The sequence below is a fragment of the Carassius gibelio genome, chromosome B13 (assembly GCF_023724105.1).
Source record: "Carassius gibelio isolate Cgi1373 ecotype wild population from Czech Republic chromosome B13, carGib1.2-hapl.c, whole genome shotgun sequence".
Taxonomy (NCBI): Eukaryota; Metazoa; Chordata; class Actinopteri; order Cypriniformes; family Cyprinidae; genus Carassius; species Carassius gibelio.
In genome coordinates, this window is record NC_068408.1 from 12,373,109 (window position 1) to 12,385,325 (window position 12,217).

Genomic DNA, 12,217 nt, shown 5'->3' on the forward strand with positions numbered 1-12,217 from the left:
TGAAGAACAACGTTTCAACTACAGGAACTGTTCGCACAATTATGTAATTATTACAATTTTTTTTTATCTGTCAAGCCTCTAAAGGGGGAAAAGTACCATTATAGGAGTCTGCATGACTAATGCACCATATTCCAAGTCATACAATGGCTTTGTATGAGAAACAGACAAAAATGTAAGTCATTATTAACTGATAATCTTTCCCTCCGGTGAGCTGTTAACTTGAGAATTGCTGTGACTGAATCAGTGAGTCAGTGACTTCAACTCAAGAACCGGATCAGTCCAAGTTGTGAATGAATCACTGGGAATGTTTTTAACAGGTTTAACAGATTCACTGAAAAGATTCAACTCAAAAGACTGCTCCAAACTGACTTAAACATCTCTTATGTTTATGTTTAATGTATCAGACAGAGATTTCAATGAATATAACTTCAGTTTTGTTGTTCTGTTGCATTATAGCACCTGAGACTTACAAATCATTTGGAATGACATTAGAATGAACAAAATAATGACAGAATTTTCATTTTTGAGAAAACCATACTGTTTTCAAAGGTTTTAAAGGAAATTAACACTTTTATTCTGCAAGCATGCATTAAACTGATCAAAAGTGATAGTAAAGATATTTAGAATGTTACAAAAACTCGATTTAAAATAAAATAAGAAAAATGTATTACATCAAATGTATTTCCTGAAAAATTTTCCGCACAGTTTCCACAAAGATACAAAACACAAAATCTTTCAACACTGATGATAATAATAAAGGTTTCTTGAGCTCCACATCAGACTGAAGTAATGGCTGCTTGTTCAGATTTGTTAAAATATAACATAGAAAACAGTTATTTTAAATGGTAATAATATTTAATGGTGTTACGGTTTTTACTGTATTTTTAATTAAATGAATGCAGCCTTGGTGAGCATAAGATCCTTCTTTTAAAACATTAAAAGTCTCACACTTCTGAACATTAGTTTAGTACCTAAAGCAATGTTCACTGACAAAATTTCCTATTGATATTTATTTAATTTCTATTTCCTTCTTGATGTTTTAAACAGCTTATGCACTCATTTTATTTTTTACCAAACTTCCATTGTTGCAAAATAGATTATCTATTAGTAAAACATGCAAAACATAGCAGTGAAGTCTGTAAACCATGATTTCTATAGCAACAGAGAGAAAGAGGATGAGGCTGTTAAAGAGGTAATATATGTGACTCCATAAAGGAGATAGGGAAAAGTAAAAGGATACAGAGGTCTGCGTAACTTGGTCACCGCACTGAATGGACTGAGGTCAGGCCACCACTTTGGTTCAAACAAAGGCAGCCACCAAGTAGTCGCATTACTGACAATCACATACCATAACCTAGGATCAAATAGCCCCATTGTGGCACTAATATAAAAAACATGTTGTAGAATGACAAGCGGTGAATGCTTACATGAGATGGGGTCCTCTGTCAATTACAAGACACTCACCATACAAAAAGAAGAGGAAGAAGAAGAAAAACATCAAGGCAATTGAATGTGCCATAGAGTGAGGGGTGGACAAGCTAAGTGATTGGAGGACAGGCCGAGGGAAGAAAAGAACTAAATTGCATTCCACAAGCAACTGAGCATGTCTTCACAGAAATAACGTCTATAGAGGCACAAGAGATGAGAGGAGAAGACGAATAATAACAAACCTCAATTCTGTGTCTGGACAGTGAAATGCCTCTTTTATTGCATGTATTTTGGTTGTTCTGATAAATAGTTTCACAAATCTATGGAATAAAGCAATTACTTTCAAAAAATAGCTTTATTGATGTATGCATTAAAACACGCTTTAAACATGTAAAATAGCCATTCATTTTTTGTTTTGTTTTTCTTGCTTCTTCAATTTATAACCTTATAATGGTGTAAAATGGCTTTGACTACTAAATAAATGAAATTGCATCTACATTTTTTTTTACCTTCTTTTTTAATAAAGCACTTCATTTTCAATGTGTTTTTTCTGTACATGCAACTTATTTTGAGGTTTGAGTAACAATTTGAATGACTAATCTTATTATATTTGGTCAATTTAAGATTCTTTTTTAAATCTTTTTTATTGTAGTAATCTCATGAGCTTGAAATCATTGTTCATTAGAGAAATCATTAGAAATTAAACTCACATTTCCAAGGAATCATAATCCTTATCGTGGTCATCACAGACAAGACCACTATAAGAAACATGTTATATGCTCTTTGTGCACATCTATATTCTTCATGGTAAAAAGTCCATACTTAACTTTTTTATTATTATTACTATTTTATATATATATATATATATATATATATATATATATATATATATATATATATATATATATATATATAGGCTAGGCCTAGCAAAATTCTTTAGAATCTATTGCCATATGCATCCCCAAATATTATGCATCTTGCAACTCGTTTAGGAAAAGATAGATGGAAGATATTTTTCATATGTTAATATAGTGTTTATACAGCACATTTTAAATGATTTCACAATTAATAGAGAGAGAGAGAGAACCATTATAATCAACAGCGACTGTTCATACATACAGCCTGAATGAAAGGTACCGCAGAAAACCGGATGGATTCACTGGCTCTAGTCAGACGCTCTAGTGGAGCACGTGACTTTACTGGTTTGTGATGGCTTCCTTCGCTTACTGTGACTACACGCTTTGAGAAAAACATGGGCTTCTGCGTATTCCTGCGTCAAACCGACGAGTGTCCTCTCAGTAAAACCCTTCATATTAGTGGAGGAAGACACAGCGTGATAAAGAAAAAAGGGAAAGGGGCTGATCTGGAGAAGAAGCCGCGATGTTTCTCTTTCAGTTACCCGAAGATGTGCTCTTCCTCGTCTTGTCCTACCTGGATCCCAGATCGCTCTGCCGCCTCTCACAAGCGTGCAAGAGAAGCTACATGTTCATCTCCAGAGACGCTGTTTGGAGGAAAATAGCTAAAGACATTATTAACACTGGCTTGACACGACAAGGAACCGATTTGTAAGGATTTTAAAATACACTAGCTGTGTTGCTAGCTAATAGTTCTCGGCCTACGCATAGAATAACAGAACTACGTAGACTGCGTACGGGAACGGGCATTCATAGCATTCGTGACGTAATAAAAACAGCGTATGTTGAGATTCAGTTGCGTTCTTACGCTGATAGTCACGTGGGTTTTGTTTACAGCTGCAATCTACGTAAGAGGCGCCTGAATTCAAGTTATAAATTATTCAAGTAATATAACTATTAGCAGATTAATACAGTGTAGGTTTGTAGTCAGGCTGTTTTGCTTCGTATAATTGTTTAGATTTTGTTTTGTAAAAAATGTTTTGTTATTTTTTTTTAAAGACGAATATAGATGTGTTCCACTTATTACCAAAATTGGGGGGAAACCCTTTTTGACCCCAAAAAACTGCAGAAAGTTGAGCAACAACAATAATAATGATACATTGCACTTTTTCTTTCTTTTTTTTTAGATATGAATTGTAATTATGAGTTTATTTGTCAAGTTCTAAGCTCAACCATTCCACACACACACACACACACACACACACACACACACACACACACACACACACACACACACACACACACACACACACACACTTTATTTATGGTAACTATGGTTAATTTATGATCATTGAATGTTTTAGCTGTAAAATTGCTAAATTACACAAATCATGGTTTTAAACTGGATTTAGACATTACCCCCAAACTTTGATGAAAAAAATAAAGATTTCTAACCCCACAGAAAATTCATAAAAAATGGAGAGTGAAAAGAAAAACCTAAGGTTTTTGGTCAGCATTTTCTGCAGGTTAAGCACTTTTATTTAACTGACCATTTGTTGAGACGTTGAAAAAGTTTTAAGTTTCAAACGCTGTGCTGTGTCTTCTTTTGTGGAAAGTGCCAAGTCAAAAATATTGTATTATAAGTTCACTTACACCAGCTAAAATTATTACTAAATTTGTGTACTATATTGTTAATGCAATTGACACACAAACAAATACGTTGACAGCTCTGTTAATTTTTAAAACTATGATATAATAATTTACTTATGTAGAGTGCATTTCTGCTAAACAGTCTACACTGTCTGCTGGAGGGAAATTCTGAAAACCTATAAAGAAGCAGCGTATAATTTCAGAGGCCTTTCAGTCTTCTTCTATGGGGAACATAAATACATCAGTTTCTTTATTTGGCCAGTTGTCTAAAGTAAATTTAAATAACCTCAAACACTCTTAAATTTTTTTCAGGTGTGTTTCTATTCCTCTTAAGGACAGAGTGAGGGTGTCCCACAACTGGATCCATGGAGTCTGTCGTAAAGAAGTCCTTTTAAAATGGAAAATTAAGTAAGTTATTTTATATTTTTTATATATAGGCCTAAATCCATTAAAGTCCCGTCACATTTATTTTGCATTTATTTTAGATGTAATTGGAAGCAATAATAACTTAAATTGTCATTTAAAATTACTAGCCACATACAGATGCAAAAATACAATTGCCAAAACTAGTAAAATAAAATGGTTATAATGTGACCCAACCCATACTCTGAGAGGGAGAAGGGAAAAAGGAATTAAAAAGTAAGTTGGAAGATGACGTACTTTCGTAGTCCAACCCCAAAATACATATTTTCAGATATTTATCCTCAGACATGGGGTGTGTAGTTGACCTTTCCAATATGGACAAGAGATTATTGTGCTTTTTTATTAGCCTCCTCGTCACCTTAAGCCCCAAGATACAGATTGAGCTGCAGAAAAAACATGTGTAGGAGTTATTTCCATTCCTTGATTGTTCGCCCACAGCTTGTTGCCGTGGATACAGCTGGACTGTGATGTGCTGTATCTCTCTCAGGCAGCAAACATCAGTGCGTACCATCTGAGAGCTGAGGGGGGAACGTTACAGAACAGTCGAGTGGCCCTGTTCTCGGGACACCAAGAAGACGTGTGCAGATTCACTCTGACAGACACACACCTTATCAGTGCAGGAGGGTAATCAATGTTCTTTTTAGTCATTTATTGTTTATTATATATATATTATATATATATATGTTAAGTCAGGAATCATATGAACAGATCTGATAAGGAATTGCTTCCCCAAATCTTACAATATAGTCACTGAATAAAATAAAATACTATTTGTTTTTGATTTTTAAATGAGAAACTGATTTCATTTCCATTAGCAAACAGAGACTGAATGGTTAAACAGGAATGTGCTTGTTTCCTCTCTTTTTTTGTTATTGTGCCACTGCCACAAGGTATTTCCTAAATTTAAACATAGTCAAATATTAATTACAGTAGTTAAGCCATGCAGTGAGTCCACACTTACTGGTTTGATTTCTAAACACATTAGTTTAAAACACATGATGATGATAATATTATTACTACTACTACAACATATTTCGTTTACAATCATGAATTACAGTACAGATCATATAAAAATAAATCATAGCATATATTGAAAAACATTCTGCAATTCTGTTACTTTTGAGTTATAATTAATCAGGAACAGCCAGTGAGTAAATCCTAAAATACGATCCTGAGCTGCTTTTTAAAATTATATTTCATTTATGTTTATTGGCTATAATTCTCTTCTTGAATGTCTTTTTTTTTCATTTCTTCATCTCTTCTTTAAATTTTCAGTGATGGTAAAATAATTGTTCATGACAGAGGAAGTGATTACTCTGTGGGGTTTCATGGTCACAATCAGGAGGTGAACTGCATTGACTGTAAAGGGGGTGTGATTGTCAGTGGCTCCAGAGACAAGACTGCAAAGGTGAGATTGTATGCTCTATGTTTTGCTTCTGTTTTCATTTAAGTAAATATTGTAGTGGAACATGTGTGTCCATGACTAGGTTTCTTGCATTGGTTTCTTTTCACTCACTGTGTGGCTTTCGGTAGAATTTGAAGGTGACATGTACAGTATATTTAAGAATTTTGTTACAGGATACAGTTTGTATGGAACAGTGGGAAGTAAATCTTTAAATCTGTCAGTTTGGACCCAGTCAAATTCAGTCCCACTTACTCAATTATTTATTTTAATTAGAGTTATTTTTAAGGATGCCTTTAAGCAGTTATTTTTTTTTAGTGACTCTGTGCTACTGTTTAGCAGGTCTGTTTGGTATTTGGACATCAGAAGTTCATACTTCAAAGATGAAACATTTGTTTACTCTTATTGAAAGACGTCTTTTATATTACTCACTGGGGCTTTGTTTTTGATATGGTGAAATTATATCGTGGAAGGTTGTTACAATTTATAATAATCGATTTCCATTGTAATATATTTTGAAATGTAATTTGTTGCGGCGATAGCAAAAACAATTTTTTTATGAATAAAATGTGTTCAGAAGAACAGAATTTATTCGAAATATACTTTTGTAACACTATAAAAGTTTTTATTTTTGATCAATTTAATAAACTTCTGCTGAATACATTTTTTATTATTTAAAAATCATACTAACCCTAAACCTTTGAACAGGAGTGCTGGTAGATGCCTAACTGACTCATGATTTTAGTACTGTTTGTAATTCAATTTTAGATTTGGGCTCTGGCTCCTGATCGATTTGGACAGTGCTTACACACAATCCCTACTTATGACAGAGTGTGGTCAGTGGCCATCAGTCCATCTCTGTGGTAAGTCTCTACTCATGATTGCGTTGTGCCATGAGATCTGTCTAGTCGTTGTGATTAAGAGTCTTGGTGATGCTTACAATGTAGCCCGCCACAGACCTTCCCTTTCTTCCAGTGTTTGATAAATTTTCGATATTGGATAAAGTCATATCATTCAAAACCTGAATGACTTGCTTCTGTTGAACACATACTCTTGGTAAGCAAACAGCTTTGAGCCTTGTCTCAAAATATCTTCTTTTATGTTCCACAGTAGAAAGTAAGTCATGCAGGTTTAGAACAACACAAGGGTGAGTTAATAATGACAGAATTTTCATTATTGGTTGAAATAATAAAAAAAGTTTATTTTTTAGTGGTGGGCCGTTATCAGCGTTAACGTTGCTGCGTTAACGTGAGACTCTTATCGGGCGATAAAAAAAATATCGCCGTTAATCTATTCTCAAAGTTGGGTTGGTAGCTGGGTCTATACTAAGCAAGCTATGATGACTTTCACCTTGATATTTTATATAACCGACTGGCTGAGGCCAGCCTAAAAAGATGCTCCGGACAGTTGACGGGCCACTGCTGTGCATCGTCACGAAAGCTGATCTTTTTCACGTGTTTTTATGACTTACGCTTGTCGATTTAAACATTAAAGCATCCAAACACAAGACGCGAAAAAGCTGAACAGAGTAGCTGGTTTCTCGCGCTGTGTTCGGTGCGCACGAGAGAGAGAGAGAGACGTACCACGGACAGCGACACTGAACCGAGCTCTCTTCTGAGAAGTTCTCCTCGAAGTCCCTCCTGCACCTGAACATACAAATACAAATCGAGCCCAATTCAGTACTCGCAGTGTTCTGGTGTTCAGGGCTCATGCAGAGAATGGCGTCTTAAGACGCTAAAAATAAGCGTTTTCAAGTGTTTTGATCAAAACACTTGAACATCGAATTTGCTTATTTTGACTCTTGTGCCGACAAATACATACGAAATATGTCAAAATATCCACCTTTGAAATTATGCTCGAAAAAACTGTCAGTTACTTCTTAAGTGAAAGTAAACAGTGGAGGAAAAAAATGGGATGTGTATTATATTGGATGCGTTCAACGCACCTAATTTAGCTAATGGCTGCTGTAATGTTAATCCAAGAAAATGAAAGAAAATCACTCACTGCTCTTGACTACTTAGTAGTTTTAACAGTCAAACCAAAAATTATTCAGACACCAGATATACTTTTTGATATATATAGCAAAACTGTAATAATGTGAGAAATGTTGAAGGTGTCTGAATAAATGTAGGTTTGATTGTATATTTCATTTTTACATTGAAGACTATCCAGTGCTATTTTACTTTTAATTATTTAATTTCTGTACCTTGACACCTACAAACTTAAAAAAACATAAACATTGTGTAAATAACACAAATAAATAAAAATAAACGATCATACAAATTAAACAATTTCAAACAGGGCCCACTGGTACAACCTTCACCGGGGCCCCGCTGACCCCAGCTACGGCTCTGCTCACGTCTGTTTCACACATACTCCGTCTGCAGTGCATATGCAGTGCGTATGCAATCCGTGTGCGTTACGTATGTGGTGCAGCACGGATTCAATGTGCTTACACACAGGATGCGTTTGCAGTTACTCGGTACGTAAACGATCGCTGCACTGCTACAGACGCAAAGCTCCTGGAACGCAACTGGAATCCGTTAACATGGGTGCATAAAAAAATATGTAACGCATACGCACTGCAGACGGAGTGTAAAACAGGCGTAAGGTTGTTTGCACCTTGTGCAATGTTGAATTAGTTTACAGCTTTTTCAAGCACTTTGTGATGCATTTTGGAAACAGGAGATGAGCCCCTTTTCTAATGCACCACCTAGCTTGATAAACCCCTTCTCAAAGACTTACTGTTTGTCAATTTTATTTGTGTAGCACACATATATACTGAATACTGTCGGCAGAATTTGAATGAGCCATTTTAATCTAGATTACAGTGAGATTAATCTAGATTAAAAAAATTAGTAGTATTACTAGTATTTTTTAACCTTCTGCCTGAGACCAAATGTAATATCTGGGATTCGAAATCTAAGCCGGGAAGTTGTCGAATTTTGAATTATTTAAAACCAGACACATTAGGATGAAAATAGAAATAGGCAATATTTATGCATCTGCACTATTTCTAGGTCAAATACAAACATATTTATGCATTGATCATCCTAATCATCTTGGCAATGTTCTTTGAGTTAAAGCTCATCTTGTACAAGATTGTAAACTGTTGATAATTCAATTCAGGTTTTCTGTCAGATTGTTAAGGAAAATAGAAACATTGTTCCTAGCATTTTCCGAACTTTAACACTGTATTCCTTCTGTATCCGTGATTTCAGTTTCAGGCCGTCTCACTTTTTGGGCATTATGTGTTTGATTCTGCTGCATACTTCATACTCACTGTTCTCCTCTGTTCTTCTCACCATATGAATCACCAACAGACCTAAACATCAACCTTAGCTTTCATCAAAGTCAATCTGAGATCTTTCAAATAATGAATGTATTAGGGGTTTAAAAGAACGAGGGTGGGGGGGGGATATTGTTAGGGCTCGTGAGGTGAAGTGGTCATAGACAGGGCAACCCAAAGCAGGTGGCCAGACCCTTTTTTAATACATACTCTTCAATTTATTGCCATGCCATTGCTTTGAAGTCAATTAGTTCACACCTCTGAAATGCAGATGGAGAAGAATGTGATCCCTGCCCCTAAAGGCTTAGAAAGCAGAATTTTGCCCTCTCATAGTGTGAAAAAGACCCTTTTTTTGGGCCTAAAACTATCAAATGTACCCTACAATGTTTTTCCCGCTTCTCAGCTTTCACCAGGACAGTGGCAATACATCATTTAATGTTTCTTTGTGCTTCTTGACTTTGTAAACATGGAAATGTGTTGAACCGTCCAGTTGATAAATTGTTCCAAGCTTTAAAGAGCTGTTTCAGTCTACAACTGGTTAACCGTTTCTCCCTCAATACATCTGGGAAGTTTCCCGATGTGATGAGCTGTTTAAACAAGTGTGGGATGGAGTGAGACAGGGAAGAGGGAGACAGAGAGGAAAAAAACGTGCAGGATATTATGGTGAAGCGGGGTTGCCTTTGCATTTACTGCCTTTGATTGCTCGGCCATGTATACTCCCACACGCTTAATGACACGCAGGCACATGAAGCCATAACACTAGCGCAGACAGAGCCTCCACCTGCCCCTGATCCGTCAAACGCACCTTCACAGCACTGCTGAAGGAATGGAAACACTGTGCGCTGGGAGACACTAAAAGACACCGAAGACTCCGCTGCGTTTTCATCTTTTGTCATCTAGTGGAAGTAAGCCACTGCTACTTGAGCAGATTCAATGGTTCAATGCAGTTTTAGTCACTCAGTTGAGTTATTAATCCCGCTGCCCCGTCTCCTTAGTCAAGAATTTAGGTTTCAAAATAAGAGACGATTATCCACATCATTAATTCTCCAATTTGATGGCTGAAATAGCAGGCCTCTGAAACAGACTGCTGGACCTAGATAATGGACCACACATCTCTACACATATTGACGGTGGGAGAAGTCGATGAAATTGACTTGAAATAAAGGCATCAACTAAATCAGGGGGTTTTATACTTTTTGATGCCTTTGCACCAAACCTATACTGACCTATAATGATCCATTTATAGTGTGGAAATTTTAATGTTTGTAAACATCTTGTAAATAAACTACTGTTCATAAGAAATAAACTATTTTATTTAGCAAGGATGCATTAAATTAACCAACAGTGATATAAAGACATTTATAATGTTACCAAAGATTTATATTTCAAATAAATAAATGTTCTCTGGAACTTTCTATTCATCAGAGAATCCTGAAAAAAAAAAAAAAACACAACCATTTTTCAGCATTGATAATAACCAAATCAACACCAAATCAGCATATTAGAAGAATGATTTCTATAAAGATCATGTGACACTAAAGACTAGAGTAATGAGGGTGAAAATTCTACTTTGCCATCACAGGAATAAATTACATTTGATAAATGTTCTTGCTGTGTTTTTAGTCACGTCTTTAGACTTCTTTCAAAATAATTAAGACATCTTATGATCTTATAACCTCAAACATTTGAACAGTAGTTTATTTTCTTGAAAGTAGTTGCTTTTCATTAAGTTGGCACTGTATCTTTTTAGCTATCAATAGAATAAATTAATTGTGATAAATGTAATACTATTAACCAGTGTTTAGAAAGCAGAATTTAAATGTAATTATTTATTACAATAATTATTATTTAGCTTTTTTTCATATTTTATATTTTAAAAATATTAATTTATGTTTTAAGATGTAGTTATATTATATATATATATATATATATATATATATATATATATATATATATATATATATATATATATATATATTAGATTCATTTATTTATTCTGAACTTATAAGCAGACATTTAAGCAGTGACTCAGTGTTTTTCTGGCCATGTGGAATTGAATTAAAGCACAGATAAATTGTAAGAAAAAATTCCACTTACACTATTTGATTTATGATAACATAGTAAAGCTGATATTTTTGGGCCTGTTTAGTTTTGTTAAAAGTTCCATTTCCTCTCCAGATTTTCTGTTTCGTATGTTCAGGCTCCATCAGTTAGTGAGAGCAACAGATGTCCCCTAATTGAGAGTGTGTTCTGATTTCACTCCTGCAACCGGAGACGGAGAGGGTTTCAAAATAGTGATTGCACAGTGTGTTTTAATTTGGAAACCTGAAGAAATAGATAGGAAGCCCTTGTGTTGCAAATGTAATTGTTCCAGCTTCACGCTTTAGGTATCTAAAGGACAAGGAGCAAGTGAGGAGACGCTGCAGTGAGCAACGGGTTCAAGAGAAGGGGTGAGGGACAAAGAAAAGAGAAAGAACAGAGAGAAAGATGTCGAAAGAGTGCGCATATGCTCACCTCTGACACTCAGGTGTTAGGGGCTGTATTGTTCCAACCCAGTGCAGAATCACACTTGTGTATAAAACAAAAGAACCGTGTAAGAAAAATAGCCCTTCTCTCTTTTTTTTCCCGCCACCATTTGCTCAGGCTCTGATTTGTATTTCTTTCAATCTAATCTTCCTCCTAATCTGTTTCTTAACCCTCCCTCCCTTTTTGCCGTCGTTTTTTCCAAGGAACGTTATCTGAAGGTCTGTTAGTGGGATATTCCGGCCGGAGCGAAATGCCAAGGCTGACTGTCGTCTATCTTTTAGCAGTCACTGATCCTAACTGTAACCAGTGGCCCTTGAGATTGCTTTTACAGTTTTAGGCACATGGGATTTTTCACTGCATTTTATTTTTCTTATATTGGTCCATCTTCTCAGGTTTTTCCCTAGTTATATCAGAGCATAATGCGTGCGAGCGGTGGACGGTCCTGTGCAGACTTGAAGAGCTCCATGGTGACTGCATGACTTTCACAGCTGATGTTGCAATGTGAACACTAGTTCTGAAATTCCCTAAATTGTGTCATATGGCTAGCGGTCCCAGCCTTAACTGTGAGACCACTCTAAAAAAAAGGCCCCTCTCCCATTGCGAAGGTAATGGGCACTCTGGCTCCCAGCATTGTTCTCATTTCAC

At 35.6% G+C, this 12,217-nt stretch overlaps 1 protein-coding gene across 1 annotated transcript in view; it reads left to right on the forward strand.

The window, feature by feature from the left end:
- Positions 1-2,586: 2,586 nt before the first annotated feature.
- Positions 2,587-12,217, forward strand: part of LOC127970655 (F-box/WD repeat-containing protein 4) — a 28,350-nt gene continuing 18,719 nt past the window's right edge. The window contains exons 1-5 of the mRNA XM_052573321.1: positions 2,587-2,993; positions 4,245-4,340; positions 4,794-4,979; positions 5,631-5,763; positions 6,526-6,620. Coding sequence (XP_052429281.1) covers positions 2,809-2,993; positions 4,245-4,340; positions 4,794-4,979; positions 5,631-5,763; positions 6,526-6,620 — 695 coding nt within the window. The 5' untranslated portion in view covers positions 2,587-2,808. The remainder of the gene's footprint in view (positions 2,994-4,244; positions 4,341-4,793; positions 4,980-5,630; positions 5,764-6,525; positions 6,621-12,217) is intronic.